The sequence below is a fragment of the Haemorhous mexicanus genome, chromosome 1 (genome assembly GCF_027477595.1).
Source record: "Haemorhous mexicanus isolate bHaeMex1 chromosome 1, bHaeMex1.pri, whole genome shotgun sequence".
NCBI lineage: Eukaryota > Metazoa > Chordata > Aves > Passeriformes > Fringillidae > Haemorhous > Haemorhous mexicanus.
Genome location: NC_082341.1, coordinates 2,051,225 through 2,070,946, shown reverse-complemented (window position 1 = coordinate 2,070,946; position 19,722 = coordinate 2,051,225). Strand labels below are relative to the sequence as shown.

The window sequence follows — 19,722 nt, the reverse complement described above, 5'->3', positions numbered from 1 at the left end:
ATAGTGGAAGGTGTCCCTGCCCAGGACAGGATGGATCTCAGGGTCCCTTCCAACCCAAACCACGCCTCGGACCTCCAGGGCAGGGTTTGCAGACCCCATCCCAGTGAGGATTCTGTGTTTGGCACTGGTGCCTCTTCATTGTGTGTAGCTGTGGCAAGAATTCTCCAATCCAGGAGCACAGCTGTCTTTGGTCATGGCATCCCCCTGGTGGGCATGTGGGCAGTCTGACCTGGGGTGTAACTGAGAAAAAACAAAGGATTTTAGTGAAAAAAAAATTGTTTACAAATAATGAGAGATGCTTGGAAGGCTGATGGCTGGGAGTCAAGTGTGCAAGGCCAGCTTGGATGGGGTTTGGAGTGAGCTGGGATAGTGGAAGGTGTCCCTGCCCAGGACAGGATGGATCTCAGGGTCCCTTCCAACCCAAACCATGCCATGACTGCAGGCTCAAACCTCCAGGGCAGGGTTTGCAGACCCCATCCCAGTGAGGATTCTGTGTTTGGCACTGGTGCCTCTTCATTCTGTGTGGCTGTGGCAAGGATTCTCCAATCCAGGAGCACAGCTGTCTTTGGTAGTGGCATCCCTCTGGCAGGCATGTGGGCAGTCTGACCTGGGATGTAGCCTAGAAAAATGAAGGATTTTAGTGAAAAAACATAGTTTACAAAGGATGAGAGATGCCTAGAAGGCATTTTCTACCCAGAGGAGTAATCTGGGTACCCATGAGTTTTTGTTGTGTGAATTAAGAATTCTCTCACCACCTCCAGTGGAGTATTTGCAGTACTGAAGGTGTTTCCAGGCTGTCAGAGGACATGGTCTGACTTCAGGGAGAAAACAAAACTTGTTATTTTAACTCTCACCACTCTTTGCAGTGTCCTTGGGGAGTGTAGAGTTGAACTTTTTTTATTTTAATGTTGTTTCTAGCGAGGAAGAAGTTCCTGTTCTCCTTTTCCAGGTGAGCAGTAGAATGATTGGATAATTCCTACCACAATCTGGGAGGAAGTAGAACCTCAGAACCCTTGGGAGGACCAAGCCTCAGTCTCCTGGGGTGGATTTTCATCCGTCTTCCTGCTCCTGGGAGTGTTTTGGGAAGGCAGACTCTGGGAATGGCCACATGAGTTTGCTTGGACTGTCCTGAACCTCCCAAGGAACAGTTCCAAAAATGACCTGGCAGTGTCTCTGCATGTCCTTGGTTGACACACCAGCTCACAGATATATCCACTACTGTCACCATCCACTTGTGTTATTTTTGAGTGGGGGATTTCTTGAGTCCCATCCAAAGCTGTTCTGGAATTGCATCTCAAATATGCAGTCGTTTACAGCTTCCATAGCTGGGGAATGGGCGGCTATAAATACTGCCATGTTTGCTTTTTATTTCTGGCTTTTATAATTTGGATTGAAACCGTGGGTCCCTCTGGGTGTCGTTTGCCTGTTGGGGGTGTGGATGCTGTCACATCCCTGCAGGTGAGTGTGGGGGTGTAAAGAAAGGCTGTGCATGGGAGGTTTGAGGTGGGAACTGGGGTTTTTTTGAGTGAGGTGCTGTGTTGGGTGACACATCTCCTGCTTGCCAGCCCTCAGGTGTCATCTGTCAACAATTCTGCCACTCTGGAGCAGGACCCAGTGATTTGATTCAGGAGGAGAGGGAAGAGTGAGGAGGATTGGAAGCCTGTGCTGGGTTCCTGCAGTTTGGTGTCCCCTTGGTAGCAGCAGTGGTACCTCCATGTCCCATCCAACACTTCATGGAGTCAAAGCTTTGGCTTTGAGGGGACCTTAAAGCTCATCCAGTTCCACCCCCTGCCATGGGGGGGACACATTCCAGTAGACCAAGTTGCTCCGAGCCCTGCCCAGCCTGGTCTTGGACACTTCCAGGGATGGGGCAACTCTTGCTCAACTCTTTCCATTTTCAGGCAGAGCACAGAGTGACAGCCACCGAGCTGGCCAGATTCCACGTGCATTCCTGAATCCTAGCTTGTGCCACCTCTGACCATCATTCCTTGCCCTCCCCCGTGCCCTCTTCACCATCAGTGATGCACATAGAGCTTGCCATGCTGTGAGGGTGTCAGGAGGGCATAGCCCAGGCTTTTCCCAGAGGGGCCCAGCAGTGCCACGGAGGATCAGGCAGGAACTGGTGCCCAGGAAATTCTACCTGAACTTGAGGAAGAACTTCTTTCCTGGGCAGCGACTGAGCACTGGTGTGGAGTCTCCCTCACTGGGGATATTCCAAAGCAGTCTGGGTGTAATCCTGAGCCCTGTGCTGTGGGATGACCCTGCTGGAGCATGGAGGTGCCACCAGATGCCCCACTGTGGTCCCTTCCAACCTTACCACTCTTATTCTGTGACTTAACTCCCGCTCTTCTCCTGATAGCTTTTACCTCCATTTCCTGTGGTTTTTTTTCCTTTCTTTAAGCTGCAATTAGAGCCTGTCCCTGCTGTCCCTGCAGGTTTCAAGGAGACAGCCTTCCTGTACGCCATCTCCTCGGCGGGGCTGACCCACGCCATGGCCAAGGCGTGCAGCGCGGGGCGCATGGAGCGCTGCACCTGCGACGAGGCCCCCGACCTGGAGAACAGGGAGGCCTGGCAGTGGGGAGGCTGCGGGGACAACCTCAAGTACAGCAACAAGTTCGTCAAGGAGTTCCTGGGGAGGAAGCCCAACAAGGACCTGCGAGCCAGGGTGGACTTCCACAACAACCTGGTGGGCATGAAGGTGCGTTGGAGGCGCCGCGGGGTGGTGGTGGTGGGGGGGGGCGGTCAGGTTTTGGGGGGAATAATGCTGTTCTTGGGTGTGGAATAGGAGTGGTGGATGTGAAGTGGATGGAGTGGTGCTCCTTCTGGAGGGGAGAAGGCTGAGTTGTGGGATTATGCCGTGGTTTTTACTGTGCAAAACCATCAGAGAGAGACCAGAGGGAAAGAAATGGGACTGGCCAGGTTTAGGAAATACAAGGTGGAGACGAAGATTCTGGTTTCCCACAGGGAGGAGGGTGTTTCACACCACAAAGGGATGGAAAAGCTTACATGAGGTAGGACACACAGGAAGGATTTTATGCTGCCACAACAGGTCCTTGAGGGACGCTTCTCTTGCAGCAGTTCAGTAGAGCATGGACAGCTTAGCAAGCATCTCCTTGGCCAGGTTTCTTTAAAACTGACTGGAGAAACAGCTGGCAGGCAACCAGGGTAGAGAGATTAATTTCTGGCTGACCTCAGTCCTAATAGTCCCTTCAGTTTTGTCTTCTGGCAGGAACCTTCTGTGACATCTAGAGCACAGAAACCTCCTGTGTCACCTAGAGCAGGAGACGGTGCTTGGTTGTAGAGTCCCTTTTTTCTTTTCCCATCTTTATCCTCTCTTCCTGCTCTTTACACCTCCTCTGAGGCTGCCTAGGGGCCTCCCTGCAGGACTGCCAGAATTCAGGAAGCATTTGGACGATGCTCTAGGGCACATGGTGTGATCTTTGGGTTTGTCCTGTGCAGGGCCAGGATTTGGACTCGATGATCCCTGTGGGTCCCTTCCAGCTCAGCATTTTCCGTGACAGATGTAAAGGACAAAGTGTCTGCAAGTGCTGGGTCATCCCAGCAAGGGGAAAAGGAAGAGGCTTTCCACCTTCTCCCAAATTATGCTTGGCTGTACCTAGCCTAGAGTTGCTCCAACACGAAAATCCCTCAGATTGGCCAGCACAGGTGCTTAGGATCAGTGTTTCATTGCACCAACCTCCAAGGGGGACATACTGCAAGGCCAGAAATAGCCCTCGAGCCTTGTTATTGTCTGTGTGATTGGATGCAGGCTTGGGGCTGGGATGGGGGACCTGGGTCTCCAGTTTCCCAGGCGAATGCAGCCCAGCCAGTTGTGCATTCTAGGAATGGCCACCCCAGCTCAGTTGTTGCTGTGTCTATGTATAAAATGTCATTCCTTACGACGGAATTGGGGCATCGGGGAATGCCACCAGCCAGGGCTGGCCAGCAAAGTGTCTCCCCCTCTCCCCACTACCAGATGCTCCTAGACAGAGCTGAGATCAGGATTAGAAATATCCTGGATTTAGCTGGTGTCTGGTTTTGGCTGACAGCTTTCCTGCTCTGGATTAAAGGGCTCAGTGTCTCTGAACTCCTGTGGCAGCTCTTTGACGTGTCAAACAGGCTTTGCAGGAGGATGGAACTCGTCTCAACCCTGGTGTTGGTTGCTCTGTCCCATCTTTTGGAGTTGAGTGTGTAGCAGATGGGATGGCAGTGGAGAAGGTGGCCCATGGTGGATGTTTCCATGCTGGGTGTTTCTATGAGATGTCCTGGCTCTCCTCTCATTCCAGAGTCACACAATACAGTCTCATCAAAACCTCCAAGGATGTGACTCTGGCTGCCACTGGCAAGTCCTTGTAGCTCCAGGGATATCCACCAACAGTGGCAGTGCTAAAAACCTCCCAGATGGGTTTGGCCCAACTCCCAGTGTTCCCAGTCCCAGGAGCTGCAGTCAGGATGTCCATATGGCTGAGGCCACTCTTGGATTTAGGATTTGTGTCCTTAATTATCATCTGTGCTCTACACTGCATGACTCTGAGCTAAATGAACCCCAAGGATGAGCGGGAGAGGTTGAACCTTCCCTTCTGTGTCCTGATCCTTGTGAGTTAGCTCCCAGGGGAAGATGCAGGACTCTCCAGCATCCTCTGCCTCCACTTCCCTTGGCACAGTGGGACTGTGGCCACTGGCAGTGGTTTCACAGTGTGATATCTGCAGCTGAACAGCTGAGTAACAGTTGTGACGGTTGTCCAGACACCGAGAGCCCTCCTGGCAACCCAAGTCACAGACCTCTGCTGCAGGTCAGTGATCCACTGTTCCTATTTTCGTCCACCCACAACGTGTCTGTCGAGTTGGGATTGCTGTGTGCAGCTCTCCTTTGCCTGTTTGCAGCAGCAGTTGGAACAATTTCTCTGTTTGTGCTGCTGGATGTAATAATTCATTGAGCCATGGCGTGGTTGAAAGCCAAGCCAGGCAGCCCACCAGGCTCACAGCTCCACCATGGAGCCAGGCAGGGAAGAAGGGAATGCTGAGGAGGAAGCTTTCAGGAGGGTGGTGGTAGAAGATCAGGAGAACACATCTGTAGGATTGGGATATGTGGCCCTAAACCCCTGGCACAATTTGGTGTCACTAAGATGATGATGAGAGATGAGGACCCAGGCTGGCTTTGTGACTGCAAAGTCAAAACATGCAGTGCTTGCTTCGGATTCCAGAATATTGAAACCAGTTTGACCCTCTTGATGTGGTGAATGGATCCACACTTTTGGCACTGCTTGCTCTCAGGTGTGGATTAATACCAGGTTTGTTCTCTGTTCTTCCTCCTGTTCCCACTGCAAGTGCAGGGATGAGAGGGTGGAGGCTGAGAGCTCTACTGCATCCTTTGCTGAGTTTGTGGATATTTTCCTTGAGGAAGGTAGTGAGTTAAAGATGATTCTCAGCACGTTTTCTGTGTCTTCAAAGCTGCTCACCAACCAACTCCTGCCATAAAGACTTTGCCACTAGCAAGCAGGGTTTGCTCACCCAGTGACTGCAGTAGCCTGAAACCACTTTGGACTCTCCTAACGTGGTTATTGGAACAATAACTCATCTGGATTTGATTTGGGGTGGATCAGAGGCAGTACAGGGGTGCAGACAGCCTTGATTTGTGCCATTTTGGAGCTGAGCAGTTTGGAGCTGGAGTTCTTGCAGAGTGTGGATGTGTGTGTTCATTGAGGGAGTGGAGAAGTCTCTACGAATGATACAGCACAAGCTTGGTGGTCTCTCACTGATTCTTTACGTGTCATTTTCCCCATCTAATTACTCCCAGCCATGGCAAAACATACAAATAGTCCCTTGAGACCCAGCAAAAAAAAAAGGACCTGTGCTGGACTGACTAATTTGGCAAGCAACCCTCTCCCCTCCTGGTCACCACACCAGTTTCTCCATGGTGTCACACCAGCAAACAATCCCTGTATTTCTGCAAGGGTGACATGATCCTATCCCGCCTAGTTTTAGTGTCTCTTGGTAGACGTTCTCATTTAATTATGATTTTACTTCTGCTTTTTACAACCTTGATGGGCTGCCTGTAATTTTGCTGCCACCAGTGAAATAATCACTGAACATGTTGTGCCCGTGGTGGCTCACCAAGTTATATGATATGACCTCAGTGGTTAATGAAAGGGTGAGCTTGTCTGGTGTGAGGATGAGGTAATTAGACCAGGACTTCTCCAGCCTTCTCTTTATTGAAAAGCAGGAGCTCTGAATAGACCACTTATTAAAAAAGCAATTTCCCTTCCTTTGCCAGATCTACTCTCCCTCATTCAGCCATTCTTTCTGAGGGGTCTTGGGTGGAGAGGGTGTTTTGGGGGGAGATCTGTGTGTGGAGGGGATGGGGGAGAAGTCAACTGTATTAAAGCTCCATTGCCAGCAGTGAAGTTTCTGAGTTATATTAAATGAAGCCCAGGCAGCCTTGCTAAAGCTCTCATCTTCTCTCTGTGCTCCCCCCTTTTCCCCCTTGTACACACAAGTGCAGCCCTCTTTTGTAACCCATTAATGAAAAGGCAGAATATTAGAGCGCTCAATTAGTTCCACTGGGCTTGAGTAAGTGATGTTTTAATTAAATTTGCCCAGTTTCTCAGCCAAGTATCATTAAACATGACTTTCCAACTCCCTCTCTGGAGCGTTGCTAAGTTTCTTAATCCCAGGAGTGCTGACCTCTTCCAGAGGTATGTCTGGTCAAGCATGTCTTACAGATCCAAGGGGCACAATTAAAAGGGGCTGCTGTTAGCCTAGGAAGAAAAATTATCATGTTCTCACTGCCTTTTTCCTTCATCCTTCCACAAACCTTTGCCCGAAGTCCTTGTGTGACCACAGTTATCTTGAGTGTCTAATACAAAATTACGGGGAGGCAGAGATGGAGAAGAAGAAAAGATCTCTCTTTGAGCAGTTTCCTGCTTTGAGACTGGTTCCTTTCGTGAGGCTTTGTTGTTTTTTGCACGAGATGCTTTGGTCTGTGCAGAGCAAGTGTTTCTGAAGGATGACAGAATCCTGGAATGGCTTGAGTTGGAAGGGACCCTAAAGGTCGCCTTGTCCCAAGCCCCTGTCATGGTCCTTGTCACCCTTGTAGGCTTCAAGTCCAGACCCACCCTGAGGCAGCTACACCTGCAACCATCTGGGATGCTCTGGAGAGGATAGTGGGAGGTGCCTGGACTTTCCCTTGCTGTTGACTTGCTTATTTTGGAATTCCATCTGAGGAATGGCTTTTCCCCCCCAGGCAGTGCTGGCAGGGATCTCTCTGGAGGGCTGGAGATGCACTCTCCATATCAGGGAGATGTTTGCCCAGCTATCATCTGTCTGAGGAACTTCATGAGCTATCACATAACACGTTATCAGAGCATGCCACCCTCTTCATTTCTGGAGCTCCGTTGGGCAGAGGGGGGAAACTGAGACCCAGAAAGATTAAGTGACTCACTAAAGGTCACACACAGGCAGAGGGAGGCACAACTCTCCTGTTGCAGAGACAGTGTTTACAAGCACTGACCATCCAGTCTCACACAGTTCCTGCTCATTAACACAGTTCCAATCCAACTCCAGGTTTTGCTGCACCCTCACGGTGTGTAATAATTGCTATTTTGGAGCTTAATCCACTTGGTGCATGCAAAAAACCAAAAGACATGAAGCATCCTTCTTGGCAGTTTCTTGGGGATGTGTTTGCAGTGAGAAATGGGGCATCACATGTTTACCAAGGTACAAATCAAACCCAGCAAATAACAGCCTGAGAAGAGCTCTTAATGTACAGATCAGTTTTCAGGGCCACCACTGGTATTAATTGCTGCAGGTTATGACAGGTAGGAATGCCCAGGCGTGCTCTCTGGATTTTCTTCTCCTTTCAGGCTGAGAATGGCTCAGCCAAAGCCTTTCTTAGGCCTGGAAATCAATACTCTGGAAAAAAAATTGCTTGCTGTGTCCCATAAGTGATTGCAGTTGGTTGTTTATGTGGAGCTTTTTTAGCATGGGAAGCATGCTAGGAATACTGAGCATGGGGAAAATACTTCTGAAGTTCTCAGTTTTAAGTAGGGCTATGTTGTTCTATGCTTAAATGTTTGTGTTTTAATACCTATGTCACTAAAATATGAATGTTCCTATTTTTTAAAGAGGGAAGGGTGGTGGGAGGGGAAAACTTCTGAAAAAGCAGGTTGAGAACAGGCTGAAAAGAAGGGTTTTTTTAACAAGGTAGAAGAAAAAAGAAAGGACAACTTCTAACAATCTGTGAAACTTTTATAGTTCAGCCAGTGGCATTGGCCAGTGTGAAGGGACAAGCCTGGTCCATGGTTGTGTGTGGGGACCGTGGCTGCTGTCCAAACAAACATTAATACTTGAGCTGAGAGAATGACTAAGCCTATTTAAATTGGAGAGGGCTTCGTGTACGGGGCACGGAGGGGATTGGATTTGTGGGGAAGCATCCCAAAGCCCTTCCCAAAGCCAGGCAAGGCTTTTCCCTGGATGAGCTGCCTGCGAGGAGGGTTTGCTGCCTGCTCTCCCCCAAACCATAGCGAATGGTTTGAAGCCTTGGAGCCGCAGCCCAGCCATGACGACAGCGGAGCAATAAGCGAGGAATTCCCACGGCCGGGTGTCCGCCCTGGGCTGCTGCTGCCCAGACAAGAGCTGTCTGAAAAATAAAAAAAAAAAAACCCACTGCCAGAACCCCGTGACCCAGCTGGGAATGAATGGGAATCCTGTCCTCGGCGTTTCAGCTAAAACACTGAGAAATTGTGTGTTGCAGCATGTCTGAGACTGATCATGACGGGGGCACTTAGTCTGAGCTTCGCGGCGCACCATTGTTGGGAGGAAGGATTACATGTTGCATAGCAATGCTCTGCTGTGATCCCTTTTCCCCATGTAAAGCCAGTTGGGAAGGCAGTCCAGCAGAGCTATCTGGTTTCTTCCGAGCAGGAAAACCCCAGGAAAAACGGTTCTGCTTGCTTTGTGTTTCCCTCATTCTGTGTTTGTCAGTATTGGGTGTTCTCATGGCAAGGTCAGTGGGAATTTGTGTTCCTAAGTCAAGCTAAAAATCTTTATTTTCCTCCCAAACTGTTCTGTTTGATACTGCCAGACCAGGTGGTTGTTCAGAGGAGAGTGGGAGGACAGAATTTCCATGTGTGATGCCATCCCTGACCCACCACTTGTCTTTGTTTGGCTGTGTTTTCATGGTAGGAGCTCTCTACAGCACACAATACAAAAAGGATGCTCCTTGTTGCTGCTCCTTCTGAGTTACTACAACCCTGCTGCTGTGTGGTAGCTGTGGAGTTGGGGCCATGGGGAGCATGAAATATTTTGTGCCTTGGATGGAAGCTGAGCCATTCTGCTTGACATCTGTGACAAAGGTGCAGGTGGCCACATCCTTGGTGTGGAAGAAGTGATTATTCAGTGGTGTGTTCAGAGCAGGTTCAGGTCCGTGTAGGATGGAGGTAAATCAGGCTCTGAACTGTGATGAGCCTTGGAAAAGAAAGCAGGAGCTACTACAGCTCTTGAAATATGATTTTATATGGTAAAACCTTACTCTTCCTCATCTAACCAAGAGTTTTTTGGGAATAAAAACGGTGTTTTTCTATCCTGGAAGAAGGGTAGACCTTCAGGTTTGAAAGTGTGATCCAGACATTTGTCCCAGGATCCAGCCAGCGAAGCTTTCTCCAAGCAACCTGCTGACTTGGATCAGTCTTGCTCTGCTTCCTGAAGAAATGAGGTGGATTTAAGTGTCTCTGACAGGAGCTTGCAACAAGAGGAGGAAAGGTCGTTGTGGAAGCTGGGGAGCGGGACGGGAACCAGAAGGGCTTTGCCAAGATTCATTTTGGCTCGTGGGTGGCTGGGGCTGGAAGCAGCAGTTCCCCATCACGCAGCGCCTCGAGGAGCTGCAGCGTGACTGACAGCAGCAGGGGAAGCTGCCTGGGCAGGGAATTTTTCTAGGATTTTCACTCTTGCTGCCCCGTAACATTCTTGAGCCCTTCCCAGTCCTTCCAGGAGAAGCTTTACGGGGCGGTCGGGATGCACCGCGCTTGCACGGCGGCCACAGGAAAATCCACGCGCTGGATTTCATGAACTGCTGCATTCATGGGGATGGGGACAATGGAAACCTTTGATGCTTTGGTCCACCAGAGCTGTCCCAGCCACTGCTTAACAAGGAGCTGGAAGGGAGTCAGGAAAATCCAGACTGGGGTTCATGTGGAACTTTGTTTGAGCCCAGATGAGGAGAACAGAATTAATCTACCCAAATGCACTTATTAGTACCCCTTGAGGGACCTTTATGCTGCTGGAGGGACAGCTGGTGTGAGGAGAATATTTTAAAGCACCTCAATTAGTGCTAGGTGGAGATGTTTAAACACCTGAGTGTGGCCCAGAGGGTGGGATTCTGCTCACAGAATCCCCTAAAGTGAGGTGCCTCTGTGTGGGCTGGGTCCCCAGGCTCCTGTTGGTGATAGAGATGTGCTCAGGTGTCAGTGGGAGCCTGGAGGGCTGTTCAGTGGAGCAGGTGTTTGCCTCACTGCAGGGTCCTCCTCTGCCTTGGCTGCCCTGACTGTGATGAGAGTTCTGAGGTGTTTCTCAAACTGAGGTGTTTAAACTCAAGTGTTTGCCTCGGTGAGGTCAACCCTGGCTGGCTGATGTGATTCAAGTGCCTAAACCTACATGCTTACACCTGACTGAAGGTCCTGCTCCATCAGCCAGCTGCCAATCCATCAGGATCAGGTTTTCCAACACGTGTTGGGCTGTATCCACCAGCCCCACGTGGACGCCTTGGCTGCAGCGCTCCTGCAACGTCAGCACTCCCACAGAGCTCCAGAGAGGTGGCTCCTGACAAGAACAGCCCCGACTCCAGGTTCCCTTCCTGAGTTTCATGACCCTGTCTTGTTCAATCAGCTCCAAGCCCAGGAGCAGGACGACAAGCTGAGCCAGTTCCTGTTGGTTTTCTTGCTGTCCCAGCTCCTGTGCAATGGGGGTTGTCTCCTTTTCCAGGTGGAGCAGATGCAAATGCACTGGGGGAGCAGGAAAGGTTGAGGAAAGCCTGGACTGATGAATGACTGTAGTGTGCAGCCCTTTCCCAAGTATCCCAGCAATTTCTGCCCGCTTTGCTGATGGTGTGGGCGTGAAATCAGGTGGAGGAGCTTTGTTTCACATGAACTCAGCTCTCACTTCTGGACAAGCAGTGAAACGGGACTGTACACGAGGGAGGGGGGACGGGTGAGGGTTGGGGTTTTCCCCCCTCCCCCTCGGTGTTGAAATGTGTTCTGCACGCTCTTGTCTAACATTGTGGGATTTCTTGTGGACTTGGCGAGACACTTTGGCACACAAAGCGTGACAGCCCTTACCCAAGCCATCCCAGCTGAGCGCTATAACCAGCAGCACATCTCGCCCTGTAACCCGTCACCGCTCTGAATGCTACTGTGTATTATTGGATTGCACTTGCAAAGGTCTTTGGCTGTCACAGGAATGAAGTGTGACCATTGGACAGGCTCTGCTGAAGGCTGCATTATGCATATTGTCTTTCTAAAAATGTTTCTGGAATATCACAATTGGGCCAGGCCCCAATTCCGAGTCCATGACCTATTGCGCGGTTGCACATGGGGCTCAGCAGGATTTGTGCAGCCAAATAATTAAGAACCGGATGGTCAGGAAATGGACTGCAGCCAGTCCTCTGCTGTCAGGAGGCCACAGCGTAGCCAGATGCCATCATGGGCACGGGGGGAGGTTGTTTTCTTCTTTTTTAGGTACCGTAGATGCCCAAAGGAAGGGCACTTTCAACAGTGCTTTGGTACCTTGTCAGGACCCAGCTCTGTAAAACAAGCTCTGTCCTCCCCTGCTGTTTTAAGGGGTGGTTGTACCTTACCCATTTAAAGTCAACAGAACCTAATTTTGGAGAAGGGGCAGGGTGGGAGAATTAGAAATACAAATTTATGTTTATAATCTGTGGGAAAAATGTGGGGTATCTGTGGGTGTCCAAATAACATCTCCGCTCATATATTGCCCATGGAGGTACCCCAGGTGTAAATCTCTCTCTGGAGAAGCAGAGCTGGAACATTCCAATGCTGTTTCTGAGTAAATGGATGTGGTTCTGTGCCGTGGAACTTCTTTATTGCAGTTGATTTGAAAAGGATGGGATCCTTTGTTCAGCATCAGTCAGTTGATGGTGCTAAACTAAGATTGCTTCTGTTTGTACTTGGGTTTGGGGTCCTGTGGGTTGGAGAAGGTTCCTATTGTCCACACTTCTGTTCTGGAGCACGTGCCACCCCACCTCTTTCCATTTCTTCCACTTTTATATCTTATTATTATTGACAAATCTCCTTATTATTGACAAATAGGTGTTAAAATATGTATTAATCTCTTAGTTGTATCACAGTTTCAGATCTCTGGCTACATGATGAGTGGCAGCACTGGACAATCTTTGTGCATCTTTTCAATGTCTTTAATTAACCAGTTAAGCAAAGTTCTTGCAGGTGAATGTCATACTCTGGGAACTGAGATCCTTTTGAAGTATTTCCTGTAGGATGTGTTTTCTGTCTGCTTCCAACAGATACTTTTTGTATTGTCATCAACTTGGTGTCTCTGAAGCCTCTTCTAGAAAATATCATGTTTTGCTTGATGCTTTGATTTCCTCCGCCATGACTGATTCTCTTTGGGGCCGTGTGTGTGTCTGCAGGTCATCAAAGCTGGCGTGGAGACCACCTGCAAATGCCACGGCGTGTCCGGCTCCTGCACCGTCCGAACGTGCTGGAGGCAGCTCTCCCCCTTCCACGAGATCGGCAAGCAGCTGAAGCAGAAGTACGAGACCTCGCTCAAGGTGGGCAGCACCACCAACGAGGCCACGGGGGAAGGCGACATTTCCCCCCCTAAAAAATCCATCCCCGGCCACAGCGATCAAATCCCAAGGACTACGGATCTCGTCTACATTGACGACTCCCCGAGCTTCTGCCTGATGAGTCGCTATTCCCCCGGCACCTCGGGACGGAAGTGTTACAAGGACAAGAACTGCGACAGCATCTGCTGCGGCCGGGGCCACAACACGCAGAGCCGGGTGGTGACGCGCCCGTGCCAGTGCCAGGTGCGTTGGTGCTGCTACGTGGAGTGCAAGCAGTGCACCCAGAGAGAGGAGGTTTACACCTGCAAGGACTGACGCGACCCGCGGCTTCTGCCGCACGGGCCAGCTTGGAGAACTGCCTATGGAGACAAACAGGGTTTGATTGACCTTCTGGCATCTGGAAGCTATGTTGAGACATAAGCACTTTGTAGGGTACAGGTGACCCAGCTGTGTTGCTGTTTTGTTTTGGGGTTTTTTCTTTTGGTTTTTTGTTTTGTTTTGTTTTGTTTATCCTGTAGACTGAATTTTCATGAGGTCCAACCATGTGGAAATAAGTGCCTGTCACACTGGGGTTAGACACCAGTTGACCTTCACCTTCGTCGTCTACGTAGTTTGACGGATCATTTCTCCTTGGAACCTTGTTTCAGCCATCCTCCATGAACTCCTGGGCTAAGAGATTCCCTTTGGCATGAATATCCTGTGCTTCTTTATTCCTGGAGCTCACCCAGCTGCTCAGAGAGCTGAGCAGATACAAAAAATCTTTCCGCTTTGAGTGCCGTGGTGCCGGAAGCGGACATTCATTTCTCCTAAAACTGGAGAGGGATTTGTAGGGAATGATGGGTTCTTCCAGTGGAGTTTCTGCACATGGAGCAAACCAGGCTCTGACAAAGAGACCCGCTGGGAGCATCAGCTCTTTAATGACCGCTCCGTGTCCGCGTGCATCGTCACCATGTACAGCTCGGAAACGCTGGGTCCACCAGGCTGCAGACAGAAATAGATCCAAGAAAGAGGTTGGGAAGACAGCAGAACACCAGACGTGCCTGTCCCCTTCGGTCCAATCCCACGTTCTTTATTTAAAAAAATTCACCCAAATGCAGGCTCTTTAGCACTATCGCTGTCTTAAATTTAATTTTTTTTTTTTTTTTTAACCACTAGATACTTTTGTTTCATTTTCACTTCACGCGTGATTTATTTTCCTCTCCTCTTCCCACCTCTTGCTGATGGAGGTCTACCTGTGGTAACTGCTTCAGGAATCCCAACTGGAACTGGTTGAGTCTCATGCCAGCTGAATGTGGACGCGTTTCTCTTGAGAAGGACAAGAGGAATCCGAGTGCCTCTTCGATCCCGGGGCTGTCTTGCCTTGTGGAGCAGCCATTCTGGCCTGGATCAGACCTCTGGAGGAGCTGACTTTCCTTTCCTAGGTCATCATTCCATTTACTCTAAACCATGGCAGTGGTACATGACACAAGCTGTATGTAAACCCTATGACCTTAAGGTGATTTTTTTTTTTTTTTTAACCACTAGATCGAGAACTGTACTTTAAAAACACACCTGATAAATCCTAGCAAACTCATGGACTTGGAATAACCAATCGACACAGAGACAACCTGAGAGAAGCCAGAAATTTGACTGCAGGGGTTGATCACTCCAACGCTGTGAAACACATGACAACCTCCAGCATTTCTTTTTTGCTTGGAAGAGGAGATTTACAATCCAGGACTTGGCATGCCAATATTCTTCATGTAAAAGTGGATTTGAGGCAGCCAGCAAATGCCTGAACGAAGCTTTCTAAGGAAAAATTGGGGAGCAGAGGGTGTTTTGTTTGATTTTTGGTAGCAATTTTTTATTGTCCAGTAGTAGCAATTTCCACCGAGTTGCTATAAGCCATTGATCTGGTGTTCCAAAGAGGAGATTTTCAAGCATTAGTAAAAATCAGAAAAAAAAAGAGAGCAATTTCCCAAGACAAACCATTATTTTTCAAAGTCTTTTTTCCCTTATTTAATTTTTCTCCCCCTAATTGTAGCCACTAATATTTAAGCTGTTCATATGCATCTACTGGGAAGAGAAAAGATAGATTTGGGGTTTTCTTAGTAACAAATACCTGCAGTCCAGCCTGGCTCGTTGGCATCAAATCTTGAGGAGGGGGCAGGGGGAGGGACAGGGTGTTACTGTTTTATAGCACCATGGCTCTGCAGAGTGAAGCAAAATGTCTCTGTTTTTGGTGTTTCCTTATTTGCTGTACAATTCTGGAGGTTGGGATAATGCTGGAGGAGTGAAGGTGGAATCCACACGTGGAATTCCCACCTTCCACTCCAGCAAAGCACCAGGAAAGTTTCAGCTTTTGGGAAAGTCACCCCCGGGCAGTTTATCTAATGGTTTAAAAAATAAATCGCCTAGAAACCTATTATTCAGTGTGTATATATGCACACCTTGACACATAAATTTATATATATATAAATATTGAACATTTATTTATTGTAAAGCCCTTCAGAAGGACCTTCTTATGGTTTCAATGTGGTATTATGTTAAATTCTCTTTCTCCCTCTGTCTCTCTCTCTCAGACATGTGCAAACTCACTGTTACATTTTTGTGTGCTCTAGAATAGCTCTTCCCCTTCAAAGTAAAGCCAGATCCAAACCTGCTCAAAACAGGAACTTTGGGGTCTGAATTACTATTTCTGGCTCCATTCTTTCTTTCTTTTTTTTTTTTTTTTTTTTTTTAATCTGTTCTTAATTAAAGGATGGGCCGCAATTTATGTGCATTATTATTATTATTATTAATTATTATTATTATTATTATTATTGCTATATTTAAACCATGGGCCTCATTTTCCTCCTTTTCACTGGTGTCTCTGTCTCTGTTGACCTCGCTGGAGTAACTCCACATTGCACTGGTGTGAGAGGAGAATGAGTCCCTAGAAGCAGAAGAGAGGGGAGTGTTGGCATGGATATCCTGGCCAAAAAAAAATGCTGGGACGGGCTGGGATGGGGTAGGGAAGCTTGGTGTGTTCAGCAGAGTGGGGGAGAGAGAGATGGGTGGGAAATAAGGCAGATTGTCCAAGCTGGTCTAGAAGAAAGCAGCAAAGAGTGAATGAACTACTGAGTGAAAGAGCTCTTCTGTGTATTATAACTCACGCACTGAAGCCTGGATGCTTTCTGTAAGTATTTAAAAAAAAAAAAAAAAGACAAAAAAGAAAAAAAAAAGAGACAAAAAAAAAAAAAAGAATTACAAAAAAATGAATAACAAGAAAAAAAACCACCACAAATTGTATTTATGTTCATGTGGATATAGTACTTGCCTGTTATATATTGTAAATAGCAAGGTTTATTCTCCTGTGGTTAAAAAAAAAATTATAAATAACTAAATAGTAGCGAGGCACATGTGTTAAATGTATAGGCAGTGTATAAAATATACTAACACTCTGAAATCAGGAGAACTTGTCTTCTTGGCCTTTTGACCTAGGGTGGTAAAACAAATGTGGGTTATTTTTCTTCTCCCCCTCGCACCACGCTGTGGGTGTGTTTTGGGTGGGGTTCTTTAGTTCCAGTGTTTTCCAATGTTTGCCTTATTGTTGAAGAAGGAATTGGGGCAAAAGCCTCCTTCTGGAAAAATCCAGTGGAGCTTTAGTAGGAGCTGGGAGAGAATCTGTCAAACCATCTCAAAACCCTTTGGAGTGCTAGGAGTGGGTTTTCTGATGGTGAGAGATGTGTTGGAGTTGAATTAACTCATGGAGTACGAGTGCTACTCCAACCACAAGTCTGGAAAACCCTAAACAAGAGACTGGGAACTCCTGTATGAAACCCTGGGGAGTGTCCTGTAAAACCTTTTTGTCCCAGCTGGATCAAACTGGGTTTTTCCAGAGAGGCTGGTTCTGCCACCCCACCATTGGATCTGCAGTGCAATTCAGTGAAATTGCTCGGTTTTGTAAAACTACTTCAACGGTGGATTTGGGTCCCTGAACTTTTTCATGGTGTCCTTTCATATATATATATATAAATATAAATATTAAAAAAAAGTGCAAAGCAACTTTCCCCCTTTTTCTTATCCCCAGAGAAACAGGATTTTGCTCAGATGTAACTGGAGAAGGACAGATGGGTGGAGGGGAGATCTCTGGTTCCAGACCCCCTTTCAGCCCCTGTCCCCCCAAAAGTGTCAAAGTGTTGGTTCTCCTAAGCTGATCCAGCCCAATCAGTTTTGGGGTGGGGGGGTGCAACCATTATTTATATAACTTTTTTATTAATTTTTTAAAAAGAGAAGTTAGCTGATGGAAGAATATTTTTATTGAATAGTGCATTTTAGTTATGTCAGAAATATAAAAAAAAATATATATAATATTTTTGTAAACAAGGCAAACTGAAAACGTTTGCTGTTTTATATTAGAATTTTCTATTAAAAGAAATAAAAACCCACAGAAATAATTGTTGCACCCGTCATCTGTTTTATAACAAGCTTCTTTTCTGTGTGACTGACTCATTTTTGCCGGATGTGGAGAAATGCAAAACAAGTCCTAAACATTACATTCTCCTTATCTTCCCCTTATCAAAAAACTCCAGTTGGTGAAACAAGCAGTGTTTAATCAAAGGGGACTTTTAATTATTATCATTATTAATGCTAAAAATGAAGAATGAGTAGCTTGTAATGGAAATATAAATAAATCTACCCTAAAATTTCAAGTTCACCCTTTTTTAGCTGAACTTCCTGGTTTTGAGATGGGTCTGGATGGAGGAAATCCCAAATCTATTTGCAATTATCAGGGATTTGCCATTGAGCTCAGTTGGCAGGGGAAGAATGGCTCTTAAAAAGGTGGTTGGGTAAAATAAAATCATAATCTGAGTACCTTGGAAGGTTAAATGAAGAGGACCAAATTCCAGGCTTGATCCAACACAAGCAACTTTTATCTATTTGAATGGGGCAGTATAAAACTGGGGAGCTGGGGATTTGATGTGCTGTGATTCAGAAGTTTGTCCATCACCTTGGGAAGCAGGGAATGATTTATGGACCCCCTGTTTTCTAAAGAACTTTTGGGATTGCTGGTCTGGAGACCTGAGCAGGGGCTAAAATAATTTCTGAGGAGATTTTGTTGTCAAGCAGCTCGTTGACATTTGCCTTCCTTCAGGCCAGGTCTGGAATTCCTTTGTCCGTGGTTTTTCAGCTGCCCTGTTTTAGGGAACATACAGTCGGGTGTTTTGGCTGGAGTAGGGTTGGATGAGACCCCAGATGAAGGGACGGATTTATCAAGGGTACTTTCATGGAGTAGATGCTGCTTAAGGTGATTTTCTGGTGGATTATGGTGCCTGTGAAAAATTCCTCAGTTGATGCTGCAGTAAAATCCGGTCTGTTCTGTACCCTGTGGAACAGGTGCAGTAAAGCTCCTCATTCCTGGTTTATCCAGCTCTGCGGGCACATCTGTTGGGTTGAGTCTGGCTTCCGTGGCCAGCTCATCCTGGATTTCAGTTTTTAGGGTGCTAATTAGGTGATGACTTTTAGAAAGTGACGTTTTCCCACAAGAAATACAAGATGTGGCCTTTCTGGACCGCATCGCTCAGTATGGCACAGGATCAGGTCCAGAGGAATCATAGGAATCATGCAGTGTTTGGAGTTGGAAGGGGTCTTTAGGATCCATCTCATTCCAACCTCCTGGTTGAATCTGCTCAACCCCCCTGAAGAAGAAGAGTATTGCCACTGAATAGCTTTTAGATCTATTTTTCACCAACTGACATTGGATTTGACCAAATTATTCACAAACAGAATATTTCTGAATAGAGCAAATAAAAGAAAAAAAGGGATCTTGAGGCTTTGTGGGTGGGGAGGAAAGGAAAATGGATTTGGCAGCACAGTGTTACTTTGGCTTCCTGTAACTACAATTCCTCAGGTGCAGGGAGGGAGTGGGGAGTGAGGCCAGGAATTACGCAGACACATCGAGTTCACCTGTCAGGGGAAACATCGGAATTTTGCCTTTCTCTCAGTTGTTGCTGAGTGTTTTCAGAAATGGGAAAAAGCCCTTCTTAGCACTGGGCAAGATGTCCCAAAGGGCCAGGAGATGACTTCCCTCGGGAGTGTTGGGAGAGGTGTTGGCACTGATGTGGAACGGGTTTGGAATCATCCCCTTGGGAAAGGAGCCCCTGGTCTGCAGGGCTGGGGCACCTCTGGAAGCTGCTTGGCCCATGTGGAGGTGCCAGTTTTCCCTGCTGACAGTAGAAGGGGATAAAGACATCCAGATTAGTAGAGGTGAGGTTGAATTCAGGAAAATCAGGAGATGTGTGGATAATCCTTCCAGCTCCCCTTGAGCATGGATCCATCTGAAACACCAATCACCAAACCAGCCCAGGAATTTCCCTTGGACCACCCCATCTTTAATAATTTGAAGCAGGAATGTAAAGTCTAGGATTTGTTTTGCACACCTGGGATGGCATTTCCTTTTAAAGGGAGGTGGGAATACTAACATGAAGGATTAGTATTTTTCTTGTTTTTCTTTTTGTTTTGTTTTGTTTATTTTCCAATGTCTTATGGGAGCCTAAGTTATTTTTCTCTACCTCATATGTACAGCTTGTAGGTATAAATCTGATTCTGAGTGACTGTTGAGAATGTATTTAAGTTATTTAACATCTTTGTATAACAAAAAAAAAGAAAAAAAAGCAAGAACAAATGAAACAATAAATGTATTTTAAATTATACTTGAAGTGTGCTCCTCTTTCTTCACATCTGTTGAAAAACTCTTTGTACAGTGGTTGTGGGAGATCCTTCCTTCAGCCTTACTCATGAACATAAGCCCGGCCTTGGGGCTAATTTAAGCCCCAAAAGTGGTACCCTGAGCTGGAGAAATGCCTCTCCTTCCATTGCAAGTGACATCATCAAACAAGCTCAGGAGGCTGAGGGACTCCATCGGCTTCCCATGGGATTCCATG

General features: G+C 47.3%; 1 protein-coding gene across 1 annotated transcript in view; it reads left to right on the top strand.

Annotated features, from left to right (window-relative positions):
* The window catches only part of WNT9A (Wnt family member 9A), a 66,249-nt gene extending 46,779 nt beyond the window's left edge, over positions 1 to 19,470 (top strand). The window contains exons 3-4 of the mRNA XM_059838067.1: positions 2,436 to 2,698; positions 12,659 to 19,470. Of these exons, the coding sequence (XP_059694050.1) occupies positions 2,436 to 2,698; positions 12,659 to 13,132 (737 nt within the window). The 3' untranslated portion in view covers positions 13,133 to 19,470. The remainder of the gene's footprint in view (positions 1 to 2,435; positions 2,699 to 12,658) is intronic.
* The last annotated feature ends 252 nt before the right edge of the window (positions 19,471 to 19,722 follow it).